The sequence below is a fragment of the Oryza sativa genome, chromosome 12 (assembly GCF_034140825.1).
Source record: "Oryza sativa Japonica Group chromosome 12, ASM3414082v1".
Classification (NCBI taxonomy): Eukaryota; Viridiplantae; Streptophyta; class Magnoliopsida; order Poales; family Poaceae; genus Oryza; species Oryza sativa.
In genome coordinates, this window is record NC_089046.1 from 5,066,968 (window position 1) to 5,088,624 (window position 21,657).

Sequence of the window (21,657 nt, forward strand, 5' to 3'; positions counted from 1 at the left end):
ATGATGACGAATTGACATAGTGGATAGTGCGCTACGGTACTAGGCATCATTCTTGCGATGTAACTCGGCCACATTTTGGGCAATTTGCACTGTCAACAACGTGCAAAAGAAACAAATCTTCCTTTGCATTTCGTTGTCGAACATGTGCAAAGTAAAGCTTGCATGTCATACTACAATACTAGTATTGTATTTGTAGGCTAAAATGCGTTCTGCATGCCAAAGACAACATGAAAGGGTTAACACAATAAGATAGTATATGTTGCTAATAGGAAACCGTAAGCACTCAATCAGCAGTTGATGCAACGCAGAGCAGAATGATGAGATAAACTAGATATATATTCGATTTCCACGCTTGCTGTAAAAGCGCAGCGCACAGTCATCAGTTCATCAGCAACCATAAACTGATAGTACTCCATATAATACGGAACTGGTTCAGGTTTCCTTCCAAAGGCATGCATCCACCCAAACAGAATGATGCTTTCGCATCGCTAGAAGTTTTACGGGTACTTAGGAAATGGGAGTCTTAGCTATTGTAGATGAGCAGGAAATGTATGGTAAGCCGCAGTTCTTCATGTCGAAGGCGAGGTGGAGGATTTGAAGATGTCCGGCTTGTGTTTATCCATCAGGGAAGTGAGGGCTGTGTCCAGCTCCTTCTCAAGCTCAAATTCCTTCGCCAGGTACTCCTTCTTGAGCTTCACCTTCTTCTCTTCATGCAATTTGATCAGTTTGTCTCGTTCGGCTTCAAATTCCTCAACATCCTTCACCTGGCAGTCTATGAAGTTCTGAATCTTTTCCTTCCTGCACAATGAAACAATGTCGACTAGGTTATATATTGATGCGGAGCATTTCCATTCCAAATGGAAATTTCAAATTTGTTGCTCCTAGAAGAGTGATCTAAGGATCGTAATTTTAACTGACATCACACAAAAAAACATTAAACTAGTTGTTCACCTTTGCCTGCGATCTTCAGTACTTCCAGAGTCAACATCACTTTGTCTAGCCTTTGCTCGCTCCTCTTGCAGCAACTTCTCAAACTTGATTTCTTTCTCCTCTGTGGCCTTGTGAATTTTTTCGATTTGATCATGGAAAAATTCCTCCTGGTACTTCATCTGCGAAGTATAAAACCACAAGGTGAAAAGGGAACAAAAATCAAAACAAGGGTACAAGACAATGGCAAATTGGCAAGTTTCAAATGCAGAAATCTGTTCTCTCGGAATATTTCTGATATGTAAACTAAGTATATGACAGTTCTGGTTGCTGCTCATACAAATGTTACCAAAAAATATATTCATTAGGGTAACCAATTAAGCAATTGTTACCTCTTTCTCATACTCCAAGTGCTTTTCTTTGGCTTTATTTCGTACAATAGTATTCTCTTCCATTGTCTCCCTAAGTTTCTGGGTAACAACACTCAATGTATCCTCTACTAATTTAGAGTGCTGCTCTTTCTTAACCATTTTGTTCTTCAGGTAATTCAGTTGCTGGTTGTCTTCGCTCATCTGCTTCATTTGGGTAACCACCATCTCATTATAAGATCTCATCTCATATTTCAAACGGGATTTTCCTGAAAATTTGCAATAGGTATAAAAGAGGGGTTTGCATTAATGTTACAATAAAACAATCATAAGATAGCCAAGCTAAGAAAATCAAGATTACTGATGGCCATGTTCAATTGATACATAAACAGTCACATGGGTGGTGCATTTGTTGTGAAAATACTTGGGAGGCCAGGACCTGTTTATTACAAACAGGCAGGCACCACTTCCCCTTCTATTTTACTATCAACAGGATAGCAAATATGAAGTCAAACTGACATGCAGAGAGGCTATGATGAATGACAGATTGACAGGTTGTAATGCGTATGAAGAAATAAAACTATCGAAGTGTAGAGGGTTGAATGTAACCCAAATGCAATGCTCAGGAATTAATTGTTCTTATAAAAGAAAGAAATCTGCAAACTAGAGTATCTTTCTTACTTTAAAAATGGTGTATTTTATTTAGAAAAAAACAACAAAACGAAACTAGGTAAAGGATACAAGACAAAAGACAAGCACATGCCTCCTATCCGTATTGCACAAAGGTAATAAAATATTAGGGTCCATCAGCATCATTTAAATTTTTGCATTAACAGTTCTTTTTTATTAATGGGCTACATTACTCTTGCTGAACCCAATGATGATGAATCTATACCTAGCATAAATCATAGGATTCCATGTTCTAGGAGAAAATAGATAACTGAAGGTTTATTAATATAGAAGCACAGATCTAATCCTTTGCTGTCCCCGAAGAGGTAAGTTACCCTTGCATATTGTCCTTGAGTATAGAATTTTTCTTCTTACAATCAGAAGGGAAATATCATTTTGAATGGAATGAGATTAGACATTCATGCTTTCAAGTAGTAGAGATAAACTACCAGAAAGCTACCCAGCTGATGAGCATTGAGTACACTATAATAACATGCTACGTAATAAAAATGAAATGAAGGTATGAATTGTTGTGAAGCATTAGTAGAAACATATTGCGGTAAATAATATCAATTGTGATCACATTCCAATGAAGATGAAGAACAGGAATATGCAGCATATCATAAAAATGCAAGCTAGTATTTGGCATGAGCACTTCATAGAGGTGACCAATAATAATCGGCGTCAGAAAGAATTCAGGAGATAAAAGTAATGAAAGCCAGTTATTTATCAGATGAATGACAATTGCACCAAAAACACAGCGTTAATTAATTTAATGTACAGGTATTGGACCATAGTTAAATGGCTTACCGTGGCAATGTCTATTGAATGTCTCCATGTCATCTTTTGTAGCTAAGAAACCATACAGCTGCCTTTTCCCACCAGGTAAGAATGTAACCTTGTGAGCACTGTTCCATGTATTCCTGTCTGTTCTTTGACGAACAAAGTGATCATGCAAACGTTCTGCTTCCATATAGCCCACAGCCGAGCTGTCAAAGATTAGCACACTCATGCCACGGTGCCCATTTGGACCATAGGCATGGCGTGCTTTGCTTGCAGCATATTCACTGAAATAATCAATTAGCTCTTGGTTCCCCATACCTTTCCACTAGATTGAGACAAAGAGGAGATATTAGAATGCAATAAAAACATAAAAGCAGACACATTTAATAGATCAAGCAGATATTCTTTCACAATAATAAAGAAAATAAGAAATACATTTTAATGAACAACGCCTAGATAACCCTGACTGCTCAGCATATTTTTATTCTTTCACAATGAAGTATAAATGCAAGAAAATCACAACAGAGAGTGAATTTTGAAGTCTTTTTTTTTTAAGTTTTAACACTTGAGAAAACAAATATCTGCTGGAACAAAACATAATAAATTCAACCAAAATGTGTGATGAAGAGGATAAATCTTGCTAATCAATTTATATCAAAGTGCATAAGAAAAAATATATAATATTTGAGTAACAAAAGTCAACATATAGTAACTGCTCCTGAGGAATGTGCATTGCTTTTGATACTAATAGGTAAACAAATCAGTAGAATCAACTCAATGTTCTTACGAGATACAAAAAAATAAGCAAGAAAATAGCCAAAAATATGTATATTTACTACAAATTTAATGTGGCAGACAAGACCTGTAATTGCAGAATGATGAATAGAAGATAAGAGTAAAAGTTATGCTCATAAAGATATAAGTCAGGCAGAAAAACTGGTCAGATCTATACTGAAACTCAACAGCAATCAAATGAAAATGTTACCTTATCATCCTCATCTTGTTCCAATACAGTGTTCATAACAACCACCATTGGTGGCCAAACAATCTCACGATCAGTGCTTTCCCGCAATCCTTTCCATTTCCTAAATTGTTCGCCAGATGGTACCACTGAAGTTCCCCTGCGAGATAGCTCTTCTTCCAATAAACTAGCCAATTCTCTGTGACGCTTGACCTTTATAGAACCCTTTGTTTTGGCATGAGTCATCAAAGGTTGTAGCCCTTTGTACCAGTCAATTGCACCAGGTCCATTTTTGCATGCTGGGCAATGCCATTGCCTAGTTGGTTCATTTAACTGTTCTACACTTAACGCCTCCAGGACTTCGAAGAAACCTTTGAACAACTTGTGATTTTTCCGAGTCTCAAAACTTTTCTCACTTGCATCAGAATCATAGTCATCACTCAAATCGTCACTCATATCATCATCATTATCATCGTCCGATGTGTCATAACCTTCAGCATTGTCTGTTTCAGGATCACAACCAGACAAAGGAAGACCACCCTCCTTGCTTTCAGTACCAGGTGGGCAAGACCTGGCTCCCCACTGCCAACCATTTGCCAGAGGTGCAGTCACAACTCCGTGCGGTGCTTGCAGTTCTGCCTCTATAGACCTGTTTTGTGGTGGTGGCCTAGGAGTGCCTCTTGCTGGCCTACGATCAGAATGTCGAACCAAAGTGTTTCCAGAATGATGAAAAGCTCCAGAGCCACTCCGTGGTGCAGTAGGTGCAGGTGCAGCATTTGGAGAATTCCATTGTCCCCATTGCCCCTTCCCAACTTGTTGCGCTGGTTTCTTTACCCTCTTCTCAACAGTCTCCCAACCACCCCCTGGATACAAGGCATTTACATAAATTAGTATAACATGTTATTTTCACGTGATTATAAGGCAGATGCACATGCACGCACAGATTCACGAGTGCAGCTCCTTGACACACACCAAAACTGATGAAGGCCAGTGATTAATAATTATGAAATGCTCTTATGTATGATGAAAGCAATAAAAGGTTCCAATACAGAACACTGAACACTCTCTCCAGTCACAAATATGTACTAGATATCAAAAGGTCTCCAAATGCAATTGTAAACACTACCTTAGGATTGCATTATATATTTCGTAATGTTATGTCCAATCAAAATATTCATAGAGATAAATATCAACAGTTCTATACAAAATGTAAATTAATTCTGACCAGACTGAGTAGAGCAATCATTCAGCATGAAGTAGTATTTGCAAAGTTCTAAGAGTTTTGAATTTTATCAGTAGTAAAGACCTAAACACACACATGCATAGATCAATCACAAATTAAGGAGGTCACACCATAAACCTAAGAGCGCAGGGAAGCAAAATTAACATAGCTACAAACTTACAATAAGCATGTGGGCATAATTATCGATCTAGCAAGCTAGGCGAACATTCAAAACATACAATAATCACATACATCCTATTTCAATAATCAATGATCTTACAATAATCACATACGGCATCCTATTTCAACAACACAAATTTAGCACAATGAACCAGCCGCAAAATCAAATAAAAACCCACCTATTACAACTGAATGCTCCATAAGGTGAATACGTATATATCTCTCTCTTTTTTTCAAATAGAAAGTGAACACAAATCCTCACCGAAAGGAACCCAAAAATACCCAACAACACCAAACTCTGAAGCTCTAAAAAGACAGAAGGATCAAACTAACCAAATCAAACCAAAACCCATCGCCTTCAGATGAACCAACCACATGGACGAGACCACCGAATCCGCAACCACACAAAGCACCACGGCACTAAACCCCCTACACAGTACACACCCCAATCGACCCAAAAAAAAAATGAAAGAACCAATCACCTCGAACAATCCACCCGCGCAGCGCACCCAAATCCCCCCGCATCGCTGCGGCCACCCCCCCGCAACACACATCATCTCGAAACCCCCACGAAAACAAAAACCCCGCACGCCAACCACGCACCGATCCCCGGGGAAACCCAACCCAACCCAACCACCCCCATAAACCCTACGCGCGAACGAGCAGCATCCGCCGCCGACATTGCGGGGATCGGCCATCCGACCACCGGGACAAGGGAGAGGGACGGGAGCGGGGCCTCACCGGAGTCGTCGCCGGAGCCGGGAGGCCCCCCGCCGCCGCGGCGATCGCCGGCGGACGCCATCGCGGAGTGGGGTTCGCGTTGTGTGTGTTGGGGTTTTCGAGGAGAGAGAGAGAGAGAGAGAGAGAAGCCGAAGCGGACCCGCGCCTGTGGCCTTGGTTGGTTTTTTATGGAGGGGGGGGCGCCGGTAACCGCACCGGGTGGGTGGCCGCACGGAATGCTCGTTTGGTCCTCACCCGATCCACCCCGCTTACCCCGGGTAGCTGACGAGTGGGGTCCACACTGGTGGGCCCCATGTTTCAGTTAAGGTAAGTTTGGTCACCGTGGTGCATTGCGTTGCCCCCCCCCCCCCCCCCCCCCCCCCGCTTTTCGCCTTCCTCGTTTACGAAGGCTTTAAAGAGGAGGCGCACCTCGCGCTGTCTGGTGGGGCCCGGGAGGCTGTCAACGAGTCAACTGCGGTCAACGTGAGGAGCTGGGCCCACATGTCACTGTGAGTGATGGATGGGGACTCTTAGAGTTGGCACTTTGTCAGGGGACCTTTAAGCTTTGTCTAGTTGTTGGTGTTGAATTGAATGAAGACATGAGAAGTCTGGTTCGTGTTGCTGCTGTTTTATGAAGAATCTTTAAAAGTTGCCGAAGTACAAAGGTTTCATTATTTATGAAAGAAGCTGAATCGTGAGCAATCAATTTGTCATGACTAAGCAAGTGATTTGATTTTATCGATCTACTCCCTGTGTTTCATTTTAACTGTTTGAAAAAATTTTATAATTAGTATTTTTGTTATTACGAGATAATAAAACATGAATAGTACTTTACTTGTGGCTCAAGTTTTTAAATTTTTTCAAAAACTTTTCAAATAAGACGGATGGCCAAAGTTCGGCGCGAAAAACCATGGCCGCACTTAAAATGGGACGGAGGTAGTATTTTATTATAGTACTTCGCTAGTACCCTCTTTGATCCATTCACATGAAATGTGAGGGCACTGAAGCCGTGTTTAGTTTTCCCCCTATTCCTAACTTTCCATCACATCATATCACATCAAAAACTTTCCCACACACATAAAGGTTGTATTTAGTTCAGCGCAAAGTTTGGATTTTAGTTGAAATTGGTGATGATGTGACTGAAAAGTTGTGTGTGTATGACAGGTTGATATGATGGAAAAAGACTGAAGTTTAGATCCAAACTTTGGATCTAAATACAGCCAAACTTCTAACTTTTTTTCCAAACTCTCAACTTTCTTCAAACTTCCAACTTTTTTCAGGAACTAAACACACCCTGATTTGATATTTATGTAGTGACAGTAAGAGTTTATGCATGATAGGTTCTCTTCACGTTTGAGACATGTGAAAATCATGAATGCGAGATTGGTAGGGCAATTACCCATGCATCAATGGCGATTAACACTACTAGAGAAACGATTATTAGCGATGGGAAATGTGGTCGTTAAAGGTCCAAATGTGGTCATTAACGACTACAAAGTTCTAGTCATTGAAGGCTCCATCGTTAATAGTATTAACGACCACGTAATTTTTCCCATCGTTATTTCATTAACGACAGGAACAATATGTCATCGTTACTTTATTAACGACCATGGTTATGTGCAATTGTTAATACATTAACGACCATGGTTATGTGCGGTTGTTAATACATTAACGACCGTAACATTTTGTGCTTGTAAATGTATTAATGACTGGGACTGGTTATGGTTCTTAATATATTGACGACCACATCTAAGTTCATATTTACTAATATTAGGAAATTTCAGGATACATCATTAACACCATTATTAATTCACAATAAGATCCATTACTCCCTTGGAAATAATTGCAAGTGCACATTTTGGAGTTAACAATCTCATATATTATTGCACAACATAGCAATATTTCAAAACAATCAGTACAAGAATAATGATATCATTCTTGAATCGATTGTAATAAAATATTCAGGGATACATTGTGATACCTAATCTAACTGGGACACCCGAGCTTCAATGTTACATATGACAAAAAAATATTCTTCGATCTGGAGGTCTTATGGATAGAACCGCTAATCATTATATAGAGAAACAACCCTTCAATATGTCTTCGACTGCACCTTCCTCATCCATTTCATCATAAATCCTACCACTGGCAAGGATTATACTAGTTAATATACATTATATTTGGCATGTAATATATAACTTATTTGAGAGCAAAATTTACCTCCAGTGATGTTGTTCTGATAACCTAATATATGTTAGTTCAGTTACCTAAATATAAAAAGAAGGATACTGAGAAGCAAAATACTTTAGTACAGTTACAGTCTAGAATTATCAATTGATAAGTTTTGCAAACTTAGTATTTATTTCTTAAACAATATTCGACTGCAATATATAAATAAGAACAATTTAACTTCAATAGCTAAATGGAACAATATAACACTTTGTAGCAAATAAGTTCACTACAAGTTATGCTTTGGATGATAATTCATTAATTAACTCAAGCAATACAGAGCACAAATTAGATAGAATTATGTTTGATGAAACTGATGGCAATTTAAAACAATGAATAGAAGGCTTGTGTAGATCCTCTGGCTCTATTGAGTTTTCCCTAAACTGTTCGGACCAGGAGGCATCATCCTGAATTTTGTTCCTGCAGAAGATAAACAGTGCAATAGCTTATAACAAAAATCCATTAGTTTCTGATAAAATCATGCCAGGCAGTCAGTTGAGGAGAACTCTTAATCATGTTACATTATTTAGTTAAGAAAGCACCTGGTAGAGTCTTCATGGGGGACTAGGGATGAGGTCATGAATGGGGGCAGCATAATTATCAACACATAAACGTTGCAAAGTTCCTACACATATGCCCAATTGTATTATAATTCAGTAACAGTTGATCAAAGAGCGAATTCTTGATCTAAAAACTGAAAGAGAAATTTAATACACGGCGACACATTTACCAACACAATGATTAATCCTATAGTTAAGTTCCAAAATTCCAATCCTGATAAAGATTATAGGACCACGAAGAGTGAAGCTGTCCCTGAATTTCACATCAAACATTGAGCCTGCTTAACTGATGGCATCAATTCATTCCCAGTTACCCGGTTACCTGTAGTCATGCACACTGATACACAGTTATGAATTTCTTCCTTGATTAAAGCTAGCAACTGAAGTATGCTTACCTACAAAATAGAATTAATTGCTTGTAATCCTCAATTACTCATGAAAGTGGCAGAGCTATCACAAGCACAAGAATTTGGTGGAACGTACCATATCAAACATTGTGTGATAGGGAGAAGCAGCACAGTAGACAACTAGACATGCAAATAAACCTTAATAATAATCAGCACGTATGAACTACCTGGCAAATTTGATAGTATTACCTTCCTGTTGTGACCCTTTTGCTCGATGTAGCCCCCAGGCAGCACCTCCAGCGAGCAATCACTAATCAGCTCTCAACCTCCTGATTTTTGCTGATTTGGAGGAGAAACCAGCAGGGAACGATCTCAGTTTGGATTAGCGCAGAAGGGGAGGACATATAACTGATAGAAACTTCTTGTGCCAAGAGAAGGAGATTCTACCAAAGGGGGGTGGGGGCACCAAATCAAGCCTCCTTCCTCCCTCGTGTGCCCGGTGAGAACTTGGGGAAGAACCACCGCCGTTGGGGTTGTGGTGGCGGGAGCACTTCGGCAAGGATCTGGAGATGGTGGTGGTGAGAGCGCACGGCCAACGTTGGCAGCAATGGAGGTCACGGGTGGTGGGAGCGACAGGCCGGAGCTCGTGCGCAGGGATCCGATGGTTGCGCCAGTAGCATCACGCCGGCGGCCGAGGTGAGCGGCAGCAGGAGCGAGGGGAATACAAGAAGATGGGGGGCGAGATTATCGGATCGGGAGTACACGAATAAAATTTTATTCAACTTACTATAAAACGGTGATAGGCAAATCAAAACTGCTATTAACGATGACAAAGAACGAAAACTAACGACGGGAGGTAAGCTGTGGTCGTCGGTTACACATCACGTCCCAATTTTCTACCGAAACTGCTCCAAAATATGATTAACGACTAGGAATTTATTGTCCTCGTTATTTAGTCCTTGTTAATATTATATATTCTAGTAGTGTAATGTTCAAGATTTGGGTATTGCATAGCGACATGTTGTGAATTGTGATACCCCAAATTCTTGCCCGAAATTCGAAGTTCAAACAATTCACATGCATGTTAAGTCATCTTTAGGTGTGCAGAATTGTAGATGTCGTCGAATTGATCGATTAATTTGTGCGTTTTAAATTCTTTCAACAGATGTGATTTTACAAGTTCGAAAGAGTTGAGATGGACAATTCACTGCTGCACCATACACATACGGCATACGACATCCTATTTCATCTGATCATGACACGGTAGCATGTGCTTCCATACATGACAATCGAACAGATTTTTCATTCCAAAATGAAGTCCAAACTTCAAACCATGCTTGCAGTAACCCAAAAACATGTGATGTTTCTGAATCTCTAGAAATATTAGGGACGGACTTGGCAGTTCCGAAATTCTTTTACTTGCAAAGTAAAACCATCTGTTTTACTTTTATTTTCACAAACTTGCAAGTGAAATCAAAACCGTGTAGAGTTATATGTTTGACAAGAATAGCACATCATCTTTGAGTTGAGCAACAGGTATTCTTGTCAACTCAATCAAATTGACCTTTGCAGATGCATAAAAATTGCAGATCAAAACACCAAATTGGGGGTGCAACACAATTGCCCAGAGACGCCACTCGGGAGAGTTTCTGAGCATTTCAAGCAATTTATCGGCATGTAAATTGAAGTTCATTTGGGAGAGGGACCTCTTGAGATTATTGTGAGCAGGGCATATATATGGTGAGCTGCAAGCCTGCAGCTCTTCAAGGGCTGGACGGTTGGAAGATGTCCGGCTTGTGTTTCTCCATCAGACTTGTGAGAGCGGCATAAAGCTCCTCCTCGAGCTCAACATCCTTTGCCATATACTCCATCTTGACGTTCGCCTTCTTCTCTTCGTGTGTTTTGATCAATTCATCTTGTTCAGCATCAAACTCCTCCGCATCCTTCACCTGGCAATCTATGATTCTTTGTATCTGTTCCTCCCTGCACAAAATATTTTTGGATTAGTGATATATCGGAGTGGAGCATTTCCATTCACAGAGACACCATATCTATATTTGATCAATAGAAGAATAATCAGAAGTACTATCAAATTTTCAACTGCTCCCAAGTCCCAACCACGTATTGGTCACACCTTAGCTTGCAATTTTCTGTAGTTTCAGAGTCAACATCACACTCTATAGCTCTTGCTAGCTCCTCCTGCAGCAACCTCTCAAACTCATTCTCTTTCTCCTCGGTGTCCTTGCGAAGTCTTTCAATTTGTTCATGATAAAATTTCGCATTAAACTCCATCTGCATAGAAGGTGAGGAAAGGAGACAAAATCAAAACAAGGTTAACATGAGACAAAGCAAAAGGGATTCTATGGCAAACGTTTTAATTGCAGAAGACTGCCTGTCCAAGCAGATTTTTTTCAGGAATACGTAAGAGCGATGCATATCTTTGTATTAAGATTTTAGGAGGCAGTGTCCAAGCAGATTTTTATAGTTATGTTACTTCTGGTTGCAGATCATACATGTGGTAGCAGAAAATATGTACACCAGGGTAACTATTAAGCAATCAATACCTGTTCCACGCACTCTGAGAGCATCTCCTTGGTTTTTCTCTTCAAAATAATATTATCTTCAATTGCTCCCTGAAGTTTCTGGGTCTCAACACCCAAGGCTTCTTCTACTTCTTTAGAATGTCGCTCTGTCTTAACCATCTCATTCTTCACATAATTCAGTTGTTGGTTGTCTTCACTCATCTGCTTCAATTGGGTAACCACCATCTCGTTATAAGATTTCATCTCGTATTTCAAATAGTCTTTTCCTGAAAATCATACAAAATTTAAAAAAAAATAGTCTGAATTTATGTTGAAATTGACATGCAACAGCAAAGCTAATCTGTCAGGAAAACCAGGAAATTAGATGAATACACAGTCATACAGGTGATGCATTTCGTTCTGACAATACTCCAACTCTCATGTACAATAAAAGGTTCCAAAATGATATTTTATAATGTTCACCTTTCAAACATGCGAACATGTATGGATCATGTTTCCATTTTAAATGCTTATAACAAAAGACAACAAACACATACAATTGCACAGAGTTCAGAGCATTATATATGAAAAGAAGTTAAACATTATACCATGATGTCTATTGAACGCCTCCAGGTCTTCTTTTTCAGCTAAGAAACCATACAGTTGCCTTTTCCCACCAGGTATGACGATCCTATGATTCAACCACGCATACTTGTCTGTTCTTTGATCAACAAAGTGATTATGCAACCGTTCTGCCTCCTTATAGGCCACGGCAGATCCTTCAAATATTAGCGCACTCATGCCACTGTGCCCATCTGGGCCATAAGCATGGCATGCTTCCTTCACGTGATATTTACTGAAATAACTAAGGAGCTCTTTGTTTCCCATACCTTTCCACTGGAACAAGTCAAGGGAGAAATATAAATTAGAATGAAGTAAATCTTAGCTTCATACAGCTTAAAAGATAGATCAAATGGATGTTTTTGTACAATGACCTTCAACTGGTTGGGCCAAGTATGCCTAGACAATCCTAATTAGTAGCCATATTTATGTTTCTTTGCAGTGGAGTATGAATGCAAGCAAAACATAATAAAGAATAACTACAATATGTTTTCTTGCAGTTTTATGTTATTTGAATATTGTAAATATTTTAAACCTTCAACACAAAGAAAAATGTTTGCTGGCACATAAAATAATAACTAACATAAGAATGATAAACAAAATAAACTGGTAATGGAGATAAACCGTGTCCATGGATCGATATTGCAATGCATATGACAGCTATCTGATATTTAAGTAATGGAAACCATCACATTTGCCATCTTAACTGCTCCTGAAGGATGCATTTACATTTTATTTAATGATACGTAGTAATAGATAAAAAAAAATCAATAGAACCATATGAAAACAAATCAGTCTTATTTCTTTAATTTTGCTACACATTGAGTACAACTGATTAGATCAGATATTACAGAAAGAATAGTGGACAGCCATAAAGTTATGTGTACAATTTAGGTTTAGTAGAATCCATGTGCATTACCCATAACTAAAATTCAAGAGTAAATTTCATAAAACCCCACCTATTATGGTACAAGTTGCACAAAACCATAGAGATTTTGGCATGTGGCATATAACCACAGGAATTATGGTCCTAAAGTTTCACAAAACCACACTATTGATCATTTTGATTTTGATCTACAACACTTTTGAGTTTTACAATCATATCTCAAATTTATGAGGATTCTATCCATCATATAAATGTTACATCCACTTTTAAAATATTTGATATAGGAGTATGTCAAAATGGCTAATAGTGTGGTTTTGTGAAACTTTATGACCATCGGGGTTATGTGCCACGTGTCAAAATCCCTATGGTTTTGTGTAACTTGGACCATAACAGGTGGGGTTTATGAAATTTACTCAAAATTCAATAACATTCGAAGAAATAAATATTGCGACCTAATACAACACCATAGTCAGTAAATAAACAACATGACTTACAATTGGACAACAAAAAACTTCCAGATACAATGCAACAGAAAATGATATAGAAAAGCAAAATATTTTTTAGCTCGAGCAAGAAATAGAAAACACCACCTTGCCATCCTTATCTTGTTCCAATCGAGTGTTCATAATAATAACCACTGGGGGCCATACTATAGGACGATCAGTGTTTTCTCGCAATCCTTTCCAGATTCCAAAGAACTCGCCAGATGATGCCATTGAAATTCCCGTACGATACAGCTCCTCTTCCAGTAATGCAGCCAATTCTCTGTGAAGCTTAACCCTCTTAGAACCCTTTGTTCTAGCATGATTCATCAAAGGCTGTAACCCTTTGTACCAGGTAACTCCACCACGTACATTTTTGCATGCTGGACAATGCCATTGCCTAGTCTTTTCATTTATCTGTTCAACACTTAACTTCTCCAGAAGTTCAAAAATGCTTTTCAACAGCTTGTGCCTTTTTCGAGTCTCAAAATTTTTCTCAGATGCCTTAGAATCAAAGTCACCACTGGTATCATCAACCATATCATCATCAGAATCATCGTCATATGAATCATAATCCTCACCATTGTCCATTTCAGAGCCAGATGAGTGAGATCTGGGTACCCACTGCAAGCCATTTGCAACAGGTGCACTTACAACTGGGTGTGGTGCAACATTGTCCGTTTCAGGGTCAGAACTAGCTGTAGGAGCATCATCCTTGTTGCTTTGAGAGTCAGATGAGCGAGACCTGGGCACCCACTGCAAGCCATTTGCAAGAGTTGCAGTCACAACTGGGTGTGTTGCACCATTGTCCATTTCAGGGTCAGAACCTGATGTAGGAGCATCATCCATATTGCTCTCAGAACCAGATGAGCGAGACTTGGGTACCCACTGCAAACCATTTGCAAGAGGTGCAGTCACAACTGGACACGGTGCTTGCAATTTTGTTTCTGTATGCTTATTTTGTGGCAGTGACCTAGGACTGCCTCTGGCAGCAGGCCTATGATCAGAATGTTGAACCCGACCATTTCCAGGAGGGTGTAAAGATCCATTGCCACTCCGTGCTTGCCACGCCATAGCAGGTTTAGGTGCAGCATTTGAAGAAGTACATGGTGCGCATTGTCCCTTTCCAACTGATTTCTCCGATTTCTTCGACTTCTTCTCAACCCAACTATACCCTACATCAAAAACAGTTAGATAAAGTAATATGATATTTTCCTATGTGTGTCAATGTACGACAAAGGAACAACTAAAAAATGTACTGTGGAACATGCAACCAACTTCTCATGTTTGCTACTTAGCATACTTATTATCAAGTCATAACTCACATACTTAGCATCATACAGTCTCCAACCTCAAGGTTTGCTACTAATGATTAAGTAAGTACCGCGATATATTTATCAAAGTGTGAAAAAATACTAAAATTTCTTACCATACCTCCTAGCAAAATATGAGATCCAAGATGAATCTAACCTGATCGATTTTATATATCTAATAAAAAAATAATAATAATATATTTTTTTCTCTGAAGGAAGGGCAAAAGCTTTGCCACTTTCTTTTTTTCCCCGGATAGTGTTTACTACTACTACAAATTAATTAAAAGGAAAGTTGGGGTACAAATTCCATTTGTTGGGTCTCATCTTATAGTAAATACATTTTTTATGGGACAAAGTTTGAATGGTAGAAATGCAATTATTATCGGACGGAGGTAGTACTTCCTACTGACGGAGCAGAATGCAATGCAGTAAACCATAGTCTCATCAAAGAGGCCCAGGAAACTGGGGATCGGAGCAGGCCATGCACAGCACAAAATCTACGGGAATAATAAAAAAAAAACATATACACGCACATGCCTACGACGAGGCCACCGCCCTGAATCCTACCGGCGGAGAGGGTGGCGCCGCCGGCGCGAGCGCGCGGGGGAGGGGTGCTCACCGGAGCCTCCGCCGTTGCTGCTGCTGCCGGAGCCAGGACGCCCGCCGCCGCCGCGGCGACCGCCGGGCATCTCGAGGGTCTCCACTCTCCCGGTGAGGAGAGGAGAGGAGAAGAGAAGCAGAGGAGAGCAGGAGAGCACTAGTGCTGGCTGCACTGCACAGTAGTAGTAGTGAGGACGACCCGGGCCCACGCGTCAGTGAGTTGTGGGATTGGACGCGCAGCTTGACTTGACCAATGGTGGTGTGGAAACGAAACGAACCCTTCGCATTCCTACTTCCTACTAGTAGAGTTGAGCTGAGTCACCCTCGACTTCACACTTGTGCAGGTTGAAGGTCCCTTTGAATCGCAGGGTTGAAAAAATAAAAGAATAAGAAAAACATAGGATTTTGACAGGAATTGAAGTGTAAAACAGAGGATTGTAAAACACAGAAAAAACATAGGAATTGTTGTTTGATTGGAGCGCAGGAAAAACATAGGAATCGGATGAGAGAGATATAGACTTAAAGGAAATTTTCCAAGAGGTTGAAGCTCTTGCTAAATTTCCTCCAAAATCCACATACAATGTGTCGTTCCATAGGAATTTCATAGGATTTGGAAAGTTTCTATCATTTGAATCAAAGGGTCAAATAGGAAAATTTTCTATAGGATTTCAATCCTATGAGAAATTTCTATATAAATCCTTTAATTGAAAGGGGCTCTTAAAGGGAAAAGAGAGTGTTTTGCATTTGCTTTAGTGATGGGGCAGCCTAGTGATGGAGTTTAAAGCAGAACAAGGTACCAAATTGACACCTACAATACCTACATGATGATGTGGAGTCGTCCTTGTAGGGAAAAGCTAATTGGCGCATGCTGTTGTCTTCAAATACTTGATAGATTCGTTAATAGCAGCCAAATGGACTGTATTCGTTATTGTGGGTCGAAAACTAATATCCACGCAGTTAGTAAAATGGAGTGGTGGATGAACGCATGATTAATCAAATAGTATTAATAAAAGAATTGAAACATATTAATATGGATGTAAAGAAACTTTTTTATAGAAAATTTGTAAAAAAAAAGTAGAGTATAAGTTAGAAAATGGTACATTCGAACTCACCCTTAACAAAGATACTAATGGCTCCATGGTTTGGCTTATTCAAGGCATATTTGCAAATAAAAAATAATTTGTGAATACAACTTTTATATATGTGTTCTTAGCGATCTAAAAGTAAAGGTTGGAAAATAAATTACGATAAAAGGACCCCAAAATCAACTCCAAATTTAAGGTTGAAAATTCAAATTTTGGCTTGTAAGTATAAGCATAAGCGAAAAATGAGATTGTAAGTTAGATTACATAAAAACAGAAAAAAGAGAAAGAAACATCGATATCAATAATTATGTATTGATATCTGAGAAACGGCTTACCACGGACTCTTAGTGTTTATAAAAGGAAACTATGCTTATGAAAATGGGAAAACAAAATGATAATTAAAAATTAGTTTTGTGCATTAATTTTTAGATATCTATAGTCTCAAGATAATAGTCTCTAAATAACTACTAAGATATGTCTATCTTTAAACATGCCCTAAACAAGTTTTTGGTTAAATAATAAAAAAATTCTTGTTGTTTGATTAAGCATGCCTATGTAAGTGGGCCTATTTAGCAATTTTGGTTTATCTAAAGAAAGTTTTGCTTTCTATATGAAAGTTTCTAATTCCCTACAAAAAGTCTATTATATAGCTAGTAAGTTCGTTATATGGAAGATTATATTGTAGAAAGTTTATGAAATTCCTGCGAACGTTTGATAAACTTCAAGTGAGAATTTTGTATTATATCATTCTTATAGAAAGTTTTATTTCGACCATTATTTAATTAGTTTACTCTCTCCATTCCATATTATAGTACTAGTAACGAACCTTTCACGTTCCTAGTAGCGTTGAGCTGAGCCACCCTTGACTTCACACTTGTGCGGGATAAAGGGAAAAGAGTCTTTTGCATTTGCTTTAGCGATGGAGTTTAAAGCAGAACAAGTACCAAATTGACACCTACAATGCCTACATGATGATGTGGAGGAGCCCTTATAGGGAAAAGCTAATTGGCGCATGCTGTTGTCTACGAATACTTTGTGATAGATTCATTAATAGTAGCCAAATGGACTGTGTTCTTTGTTGTGGGTTGAAAACTAATATCCACGCTAGTAGTAAAATGGAGTAGTATTATTAATTAAGTATTAACTTAAAAACTTGAATTTGTTTTTTTGAGAAACTTGTCTATAGAAAAATTTTATAAACAAATGTACCATTGACCGTTCGAGAAGTGTGCGCGTGAAAAACGAGAGAGTAGAAATTAGAAAATGGTATATTTAAACTCACCCTTAACAAGATACTAAGCTAGATGACATAAATATAAAGAAAAAAAAAGAAAGAAACATCGATATCAAGACTTAGCAGCGGCTTACCATGGACTCTTAGTGTTCATAAAAGAAAACTATACTTATCAAGATGGAAAAAGAAAGAGATAATAGAAATTAGTTTTGTGCATTAATTGTTAGATATTTATTGTCTCATGATAACAATCTCTAAATAACTAAGAAACGTCTATCTTTAAACATGCCCTAAACCAGTTTTCGGTCTCATAATAAAAAAAAATGTTTCTTGTTGTTTGATCAAGCATGCCTATGTAAATGGGCCTATTTAGCAATTTTGATATATCTAGAGAAAGTTGTACTTTCTTTATGAAAGTTTTTAATTCCCTACGAAAAGTCTATTCTATAGATAGTAGGTTCATTATATGGAAGATTATATTGTAGAAAGTTTACAAATTAAATTCCTGTGAATGTTTGATAAACTTCAAGTGAGAGTTCTGTATTCTATCATTGATATGGAAAGTTTCCTCCAAAAAATATCTATTGAAATTTTAAGCCATTCTTTAATTACTTTACTCCCTCCATTCCATATTATAATAAAGAGTTTTGATTGTCAATAGTCTGAATCCCTCCATTCTTGTGTTGAATAGCTGATTGTCTGAATAGCTCAATTGTTTTTATAATTATTATAATTATTTGATGGTACAATCAATTTATTAAATATAAAAAGGGTTTAAAATGGATATAAAACAATGTTCTAAGCAATTCATATATAGAAATTTTTTTCTAAAAAAAATACCGTTTAGAAGCTTGGAAGCACATATTTATCCACCATTCTATTTCTTGGAAAATAGCATATACCACAAAGCAATACTTGAAGCAACTCATCTGATGAGTTGAAATTGCTTAGTCAAAATTTATATACTGGAGTACCTCACTAAAGAGAAAAGATTAATTGCTCAAATAAACAAATCTTTGACATGCACCTTGTATTATTATATTTCAGAAAAAGGTAACAAATTAATGCGGTGAGAGAGAAATGGTTGGGTAGCTCTTACTATTCACGGGGCAGTTTTTCATTAAAATTTCTAGAAGTTGGTTAGGGAGTCATTTCATCAACGTTGGGACTTTAGCTCGCCACTTAATATATTGTCTTAATCATATTTTGATCAATAAGTTGTCCAACCCCCCCCCCCCCCTTCTTCCCTCCTCTTCATATTCTTCCCCACTTTAGGAGCAATCTCACTGCCAAGATGAGAAGGTATGAGGTTGCCCCGTAAGCTTTCTCCTTGCAATGTACTCATCATTTCTTCCCCTAAACTCTTTTTCACCTTGGGGAAAAAACAACACATTGAATTGCAGAAAATTGATTTGATTGTAGTGTTAGCACCAGAAAAACCTAAGAAAACATGACCAAATACGTTATGTTTCAATGCCCCGTTTTAAACAAATCCAAAGTAGATGCCTCTATAATTTTGTTTTGTCCAAGCTATCTGGGAGTACAGCTAGATAGAGAAAGCCCCTGAAGAATGGGCAAAGTTGCACTTTGAGTAAAAAGACTGCATAGAAGGGCTCGGAAGTAATTTAAAAAGAAATCAGGTGAAGCATCTAGGCCCCCGTTGTTAATTTTGGTAATTAATGACAAACACTAATTGTGGACTAACCGTTGTCTTTGTGCTATAAATTTTGAGTTAGGTTCACATTATGTGTGTGCGCATGGATGACAACCGATGGATTAAAATTGATGGCGTGAAGCGAAGAAAAGAAGACGGTAAAACTAGTGATTTAGTTTTAAATTGATCGAGGTGAAGGGCGATCAAATTTGCTAGTTTGTTTTTAGCTTCGCCGTACTATTAAGAGGGATAATGACCTAGCAAAGAGATGATTTTAATTTCCACACTAGGTCATGTTTGCATTTAGACTTGTGCTAAATTTCATTGTTCATCATTTGCTGTCACTGGTCTGGGTGACCAGGGCCGGTCTGACCGCGGCCCAAGTGCCGGTCTAACCGGCCGATGTGTCGGAGCCCGAAACTAAATACTTGGATCCGACTACGATTAATGTATCAATCTCTGGATCAGTAAATATTGATACATACAATATAACTGGTTTTTCATTGCATATGTTAAAGTTTTACAATACTAAGGGTTTTACAATAATAGGTACTTACCTAACTTAATTAATTCACAATTAATACACAGCGGAAGTTTCTATACATTCTGACTAGGGAGGTATAACCTTTAGGGACTCTCTAAATTATCGGGGTCATCGTAGTAATAGTCAAAGGGGTCATCCTCTTGACCCAAATCTGAAAAAGGGGTTATGAGAGCAAGAATGAGTATTCACAATACTCAGCAAGTTATCATGGAAATATGTTATGCATTAGCATATAGTAGGGTTCTTTGCAAAAAGCAGTAATAAACAATCTGGAAGAATTATAGCAAAAATTTGTAAATACGTAGACTTTAAATTTCTAACCAGGGTACCATATGAGTCCCGGTACTCAACTCCATGAGTACGACTATTCGAATAGTTTCAAATATATTCTACTGCAGCAGATGTACGCTTTACCCGCAGTCCACGACTTGCTAATAATCATCGGCTTTAGTCATGGCCCAGTATTAAGTTATTAACAATTGTGGCACCTGTTCCATAAACTTATATCCTCATATGCTCTGAACGTAATGTTAACAGCAGCAAGAGGAGTTCTGGCGTTCCCGAGGTATTTAAGGGGAACTGATCGTATGACACCACGTCATCTCGATCAGGGTTTAGAAATATACCATATAGTTTATACTCGAGTATCACAAACCATTTACCTGTACATGGTAATGGTTAAAAGTTGCCCTTCGCAGCTATAGTAGCCTCCTGCGCGAGGACTTAAAAATAAGAACCACTATACAGAGGTGCCATATTGCTAATTAACATAATAACTAGGTCTGTCCTCATTCTAGAAACTGCGGTCGTACCCGTTCGTTCGACATAAGTACCTGGTAAAACTTATATCGATCGAGACAGTACTAGCCACCCGGAAATCAACCAAATCTTACGTACTGTCCCAACCTAAGTATAAGATATTTTAACCAGATTGTAAGCAAAGTAAGCAATACTAAATTATCTGGGTTTCTATGATTGAATTATGCATGTAAAATAGAATATAGAATAAAAGGCTATAAATAAATAATTTGTAAAATATAGGCTTAAATGATCAAAGGTATATGGTAACTTGCCTTGCTCGATGTCCTGAGGTTGATTGATATTATCTATTGAGTCAGAAGAATCCTCAAGACCTAGGGTTAGACATAAAATTCAAATTCAAAAGGAATTCAAATAAAATCCAAAGATAAGAAAAATGGAGAAAATAAAATAAAATACAAAAATAGCAAAAAGGGGCTCAATAGATAGAGAATGATTTTAGAAGAATATTGGTCCAAGTTTCAGTGGAATTGGATCTATGTTTTAAAAGATATGGACTTCTAAAGTTTGAAAATCAATTAAATGTGAAATGGCACTGTGTGTGGGTCCCACCTGTCAGTCTCTCTCTCTTCTCTTCTTCTACCTACCTCCGGCCGTTCCCCAAAATCGGCCGGCGGCGCTAGGGTTGACGATTGCGGCGGCGATGGAGGGGGAAAGGGGTTGCGGCCGAGGAGGGGAGGGAACTAGGGTTCTCCGGCGACGGCGAGCGGCGGCGGAGGGGTTAATTTGTTGTGTGGATGGCCTAGCGGCTAGGGCGGCGGTGGCACGGTTAGGCCGTGATGGTGATCGAGGTGATGTGAGTTAAACATGGCTAGGGGAGGGGTTCTAGAGCATCTATGGAGTGCCTGGATGGATTCCGATAGCTTGCCGACCTTTGGCAAGGCGCGGAAAATACTTGCCGACAAGCGCGCCTCCATTGGCGGCGGCCGTG

General features: G+C 38.6%; 2 protein-coding genes and 1 long non-coding RNA gene across 7 annotated transcripts; all 3 read right to left on the reverse strand.

Moving 5' to 3' along the window:
- Positions 1-294: 294 nt before the first annotated feature.
- Positions 295-5,988, reverse strand: LOC4351724 (protein SUPPRESSOR OF GENE SILENCING 3 homolog). The gene is made up of 6 exons (NM_001423358.1): positions 5,852-5,988; positions 3,733-4,571; positions 2,775-3,072; positions 1,320-1,564; positions 952-1,109; positions 295-798 (listed from the first exon to the last, which is right to left on the reverse strand). The coding sequence occupies exons 1-6, from the start codon at positions 5,910-5,912 to the stop codon at positions 570-572; spliced, it is 1,830 nt and encodes a 609-aa protein (NP_001410287.1). The 5' UTR covers positions 5,913-5,988; the 3' UTR covers positions 295-569.
- A 1,698-nt stretch (positions 5,989-7,686) lies between these two features.
- Positions 7,687-9,730, reverse strand: LOC136354828 (uncharacterized). Of its 3 annotated transcripts, XR_010738663.1 has the most exons (7): positions 9,414-9,730; positions 9,216-9,305; positions 9,103-9,146; positions 8,790-8,941; positions 8,602-8,684; positions 8,051-8,479; positions 7,687-7,975 (listed from the first exon to the last, which is right to left on the reverse strand). It is a non-coding gene; the product is annotated as an uncharacterized lncRNA (long non-coding RNA). The 3 variants fall into 3 exon arrangements; XR_010738661.1 differs by lacking the exon at positions 9,103-9,146; XR_010738662.1 differs by lacking the exon at positions 9,103-9,146 and having other exon boundaries at positions 8,790-8,956.
- Positions 9,731-10,249: 519 nt separating this feature from the next.
- LOC4351726 (protein SUPPRESSOR OF GENE SILENCING 3 homolog) lies at positions 10,250-15,538 on the reverse strand. Of its 3 annotated transcripts, none has more exons than XM_015765303.3 (6): positions 15,410-15,538; positions 13,586-14,652; positions 12,097-12,385; positions 11,531-11,775; positions 11,101-11,258; positions 10,250-10,949 (listed from the first exon to the last, which is right to left on the reverse strand). In XM_015765303.3, the coding sequence occupies exons 1-6, from the start codon at positions 15,477-15,479 to the stop codon at positions 10,730-10,732; spliced, it is 2,049 nt and encodes a 682-aa protein (XP_015620789.1). In that variant the 5' UTR covers positions 15,480-15,538; the 3' UTR covers positions 10,250-10,729. The 3 variants fall into 3 exon arrangements, with proteins under 3 accessions (XP_015620789.1, XP_066162512.1, XP_025877793.1); XM_066306415.1 differs by having other exon boundaries at positions 15,358-15,538; XM_026022008.2 differs by having other exon boundaries at positions 15,324-15,538.
- Positions 15,539-21,657: the final 6,119 nt, after the last annotated feature.

What these genes read in the sequence shown, in the direction of transcription:
- LOC4351724 (NM_001423358.1), bottom strand. Translation starts at nt 5,912, where the DNA reads ATGGCGTCCGCCGGCGATCGCCGCGGCGGCGGGGGGCCTCCCGGCTCC. An exon ending in AACAAGATGAGGATGATAAG is followed by an intron (nt 3,073 to 3,732) that starts GTAACATTTTCA and finishes GTCTCAATCTAG; the next exon opens with TGGAAAGGTATGGGGAACCA. An exon ending in ACTGAAGATCGCAGGCAAAG is followed by an intron (nt 799 to 951) that starts GTGAACAACTAG and finishes TTCATTGTGCAG; the next exon opens with GAAGGAAAAGATTCAGAACT.
- LOC4351726 (XM_015765303.3), bottom strand. Translation starts at nt 15,479, where the DNA reads ATGCCCGGCGGTCGCCGCGGCGGCGGCGGGCGTCCTGGCTCCGGCAGC. An exon ending in GGCGTTCAATAGACATCATG is followed by an intron (nt 11,776 to 12,096) that starts GTATAATGTTTA and finishes TATGATTTTCAG; the next exon opens with GAAAAGACTATTTGAAATAC. An exon ending in TCTCAGAGTGCGTGGAACAG is followed by an intron (nt 11,259 to 11,530) that starts GTATTGATTGCT and finishes CCTTCTATGCAG; the next exon opens with ATGGAGTTTAATGCGAAATT.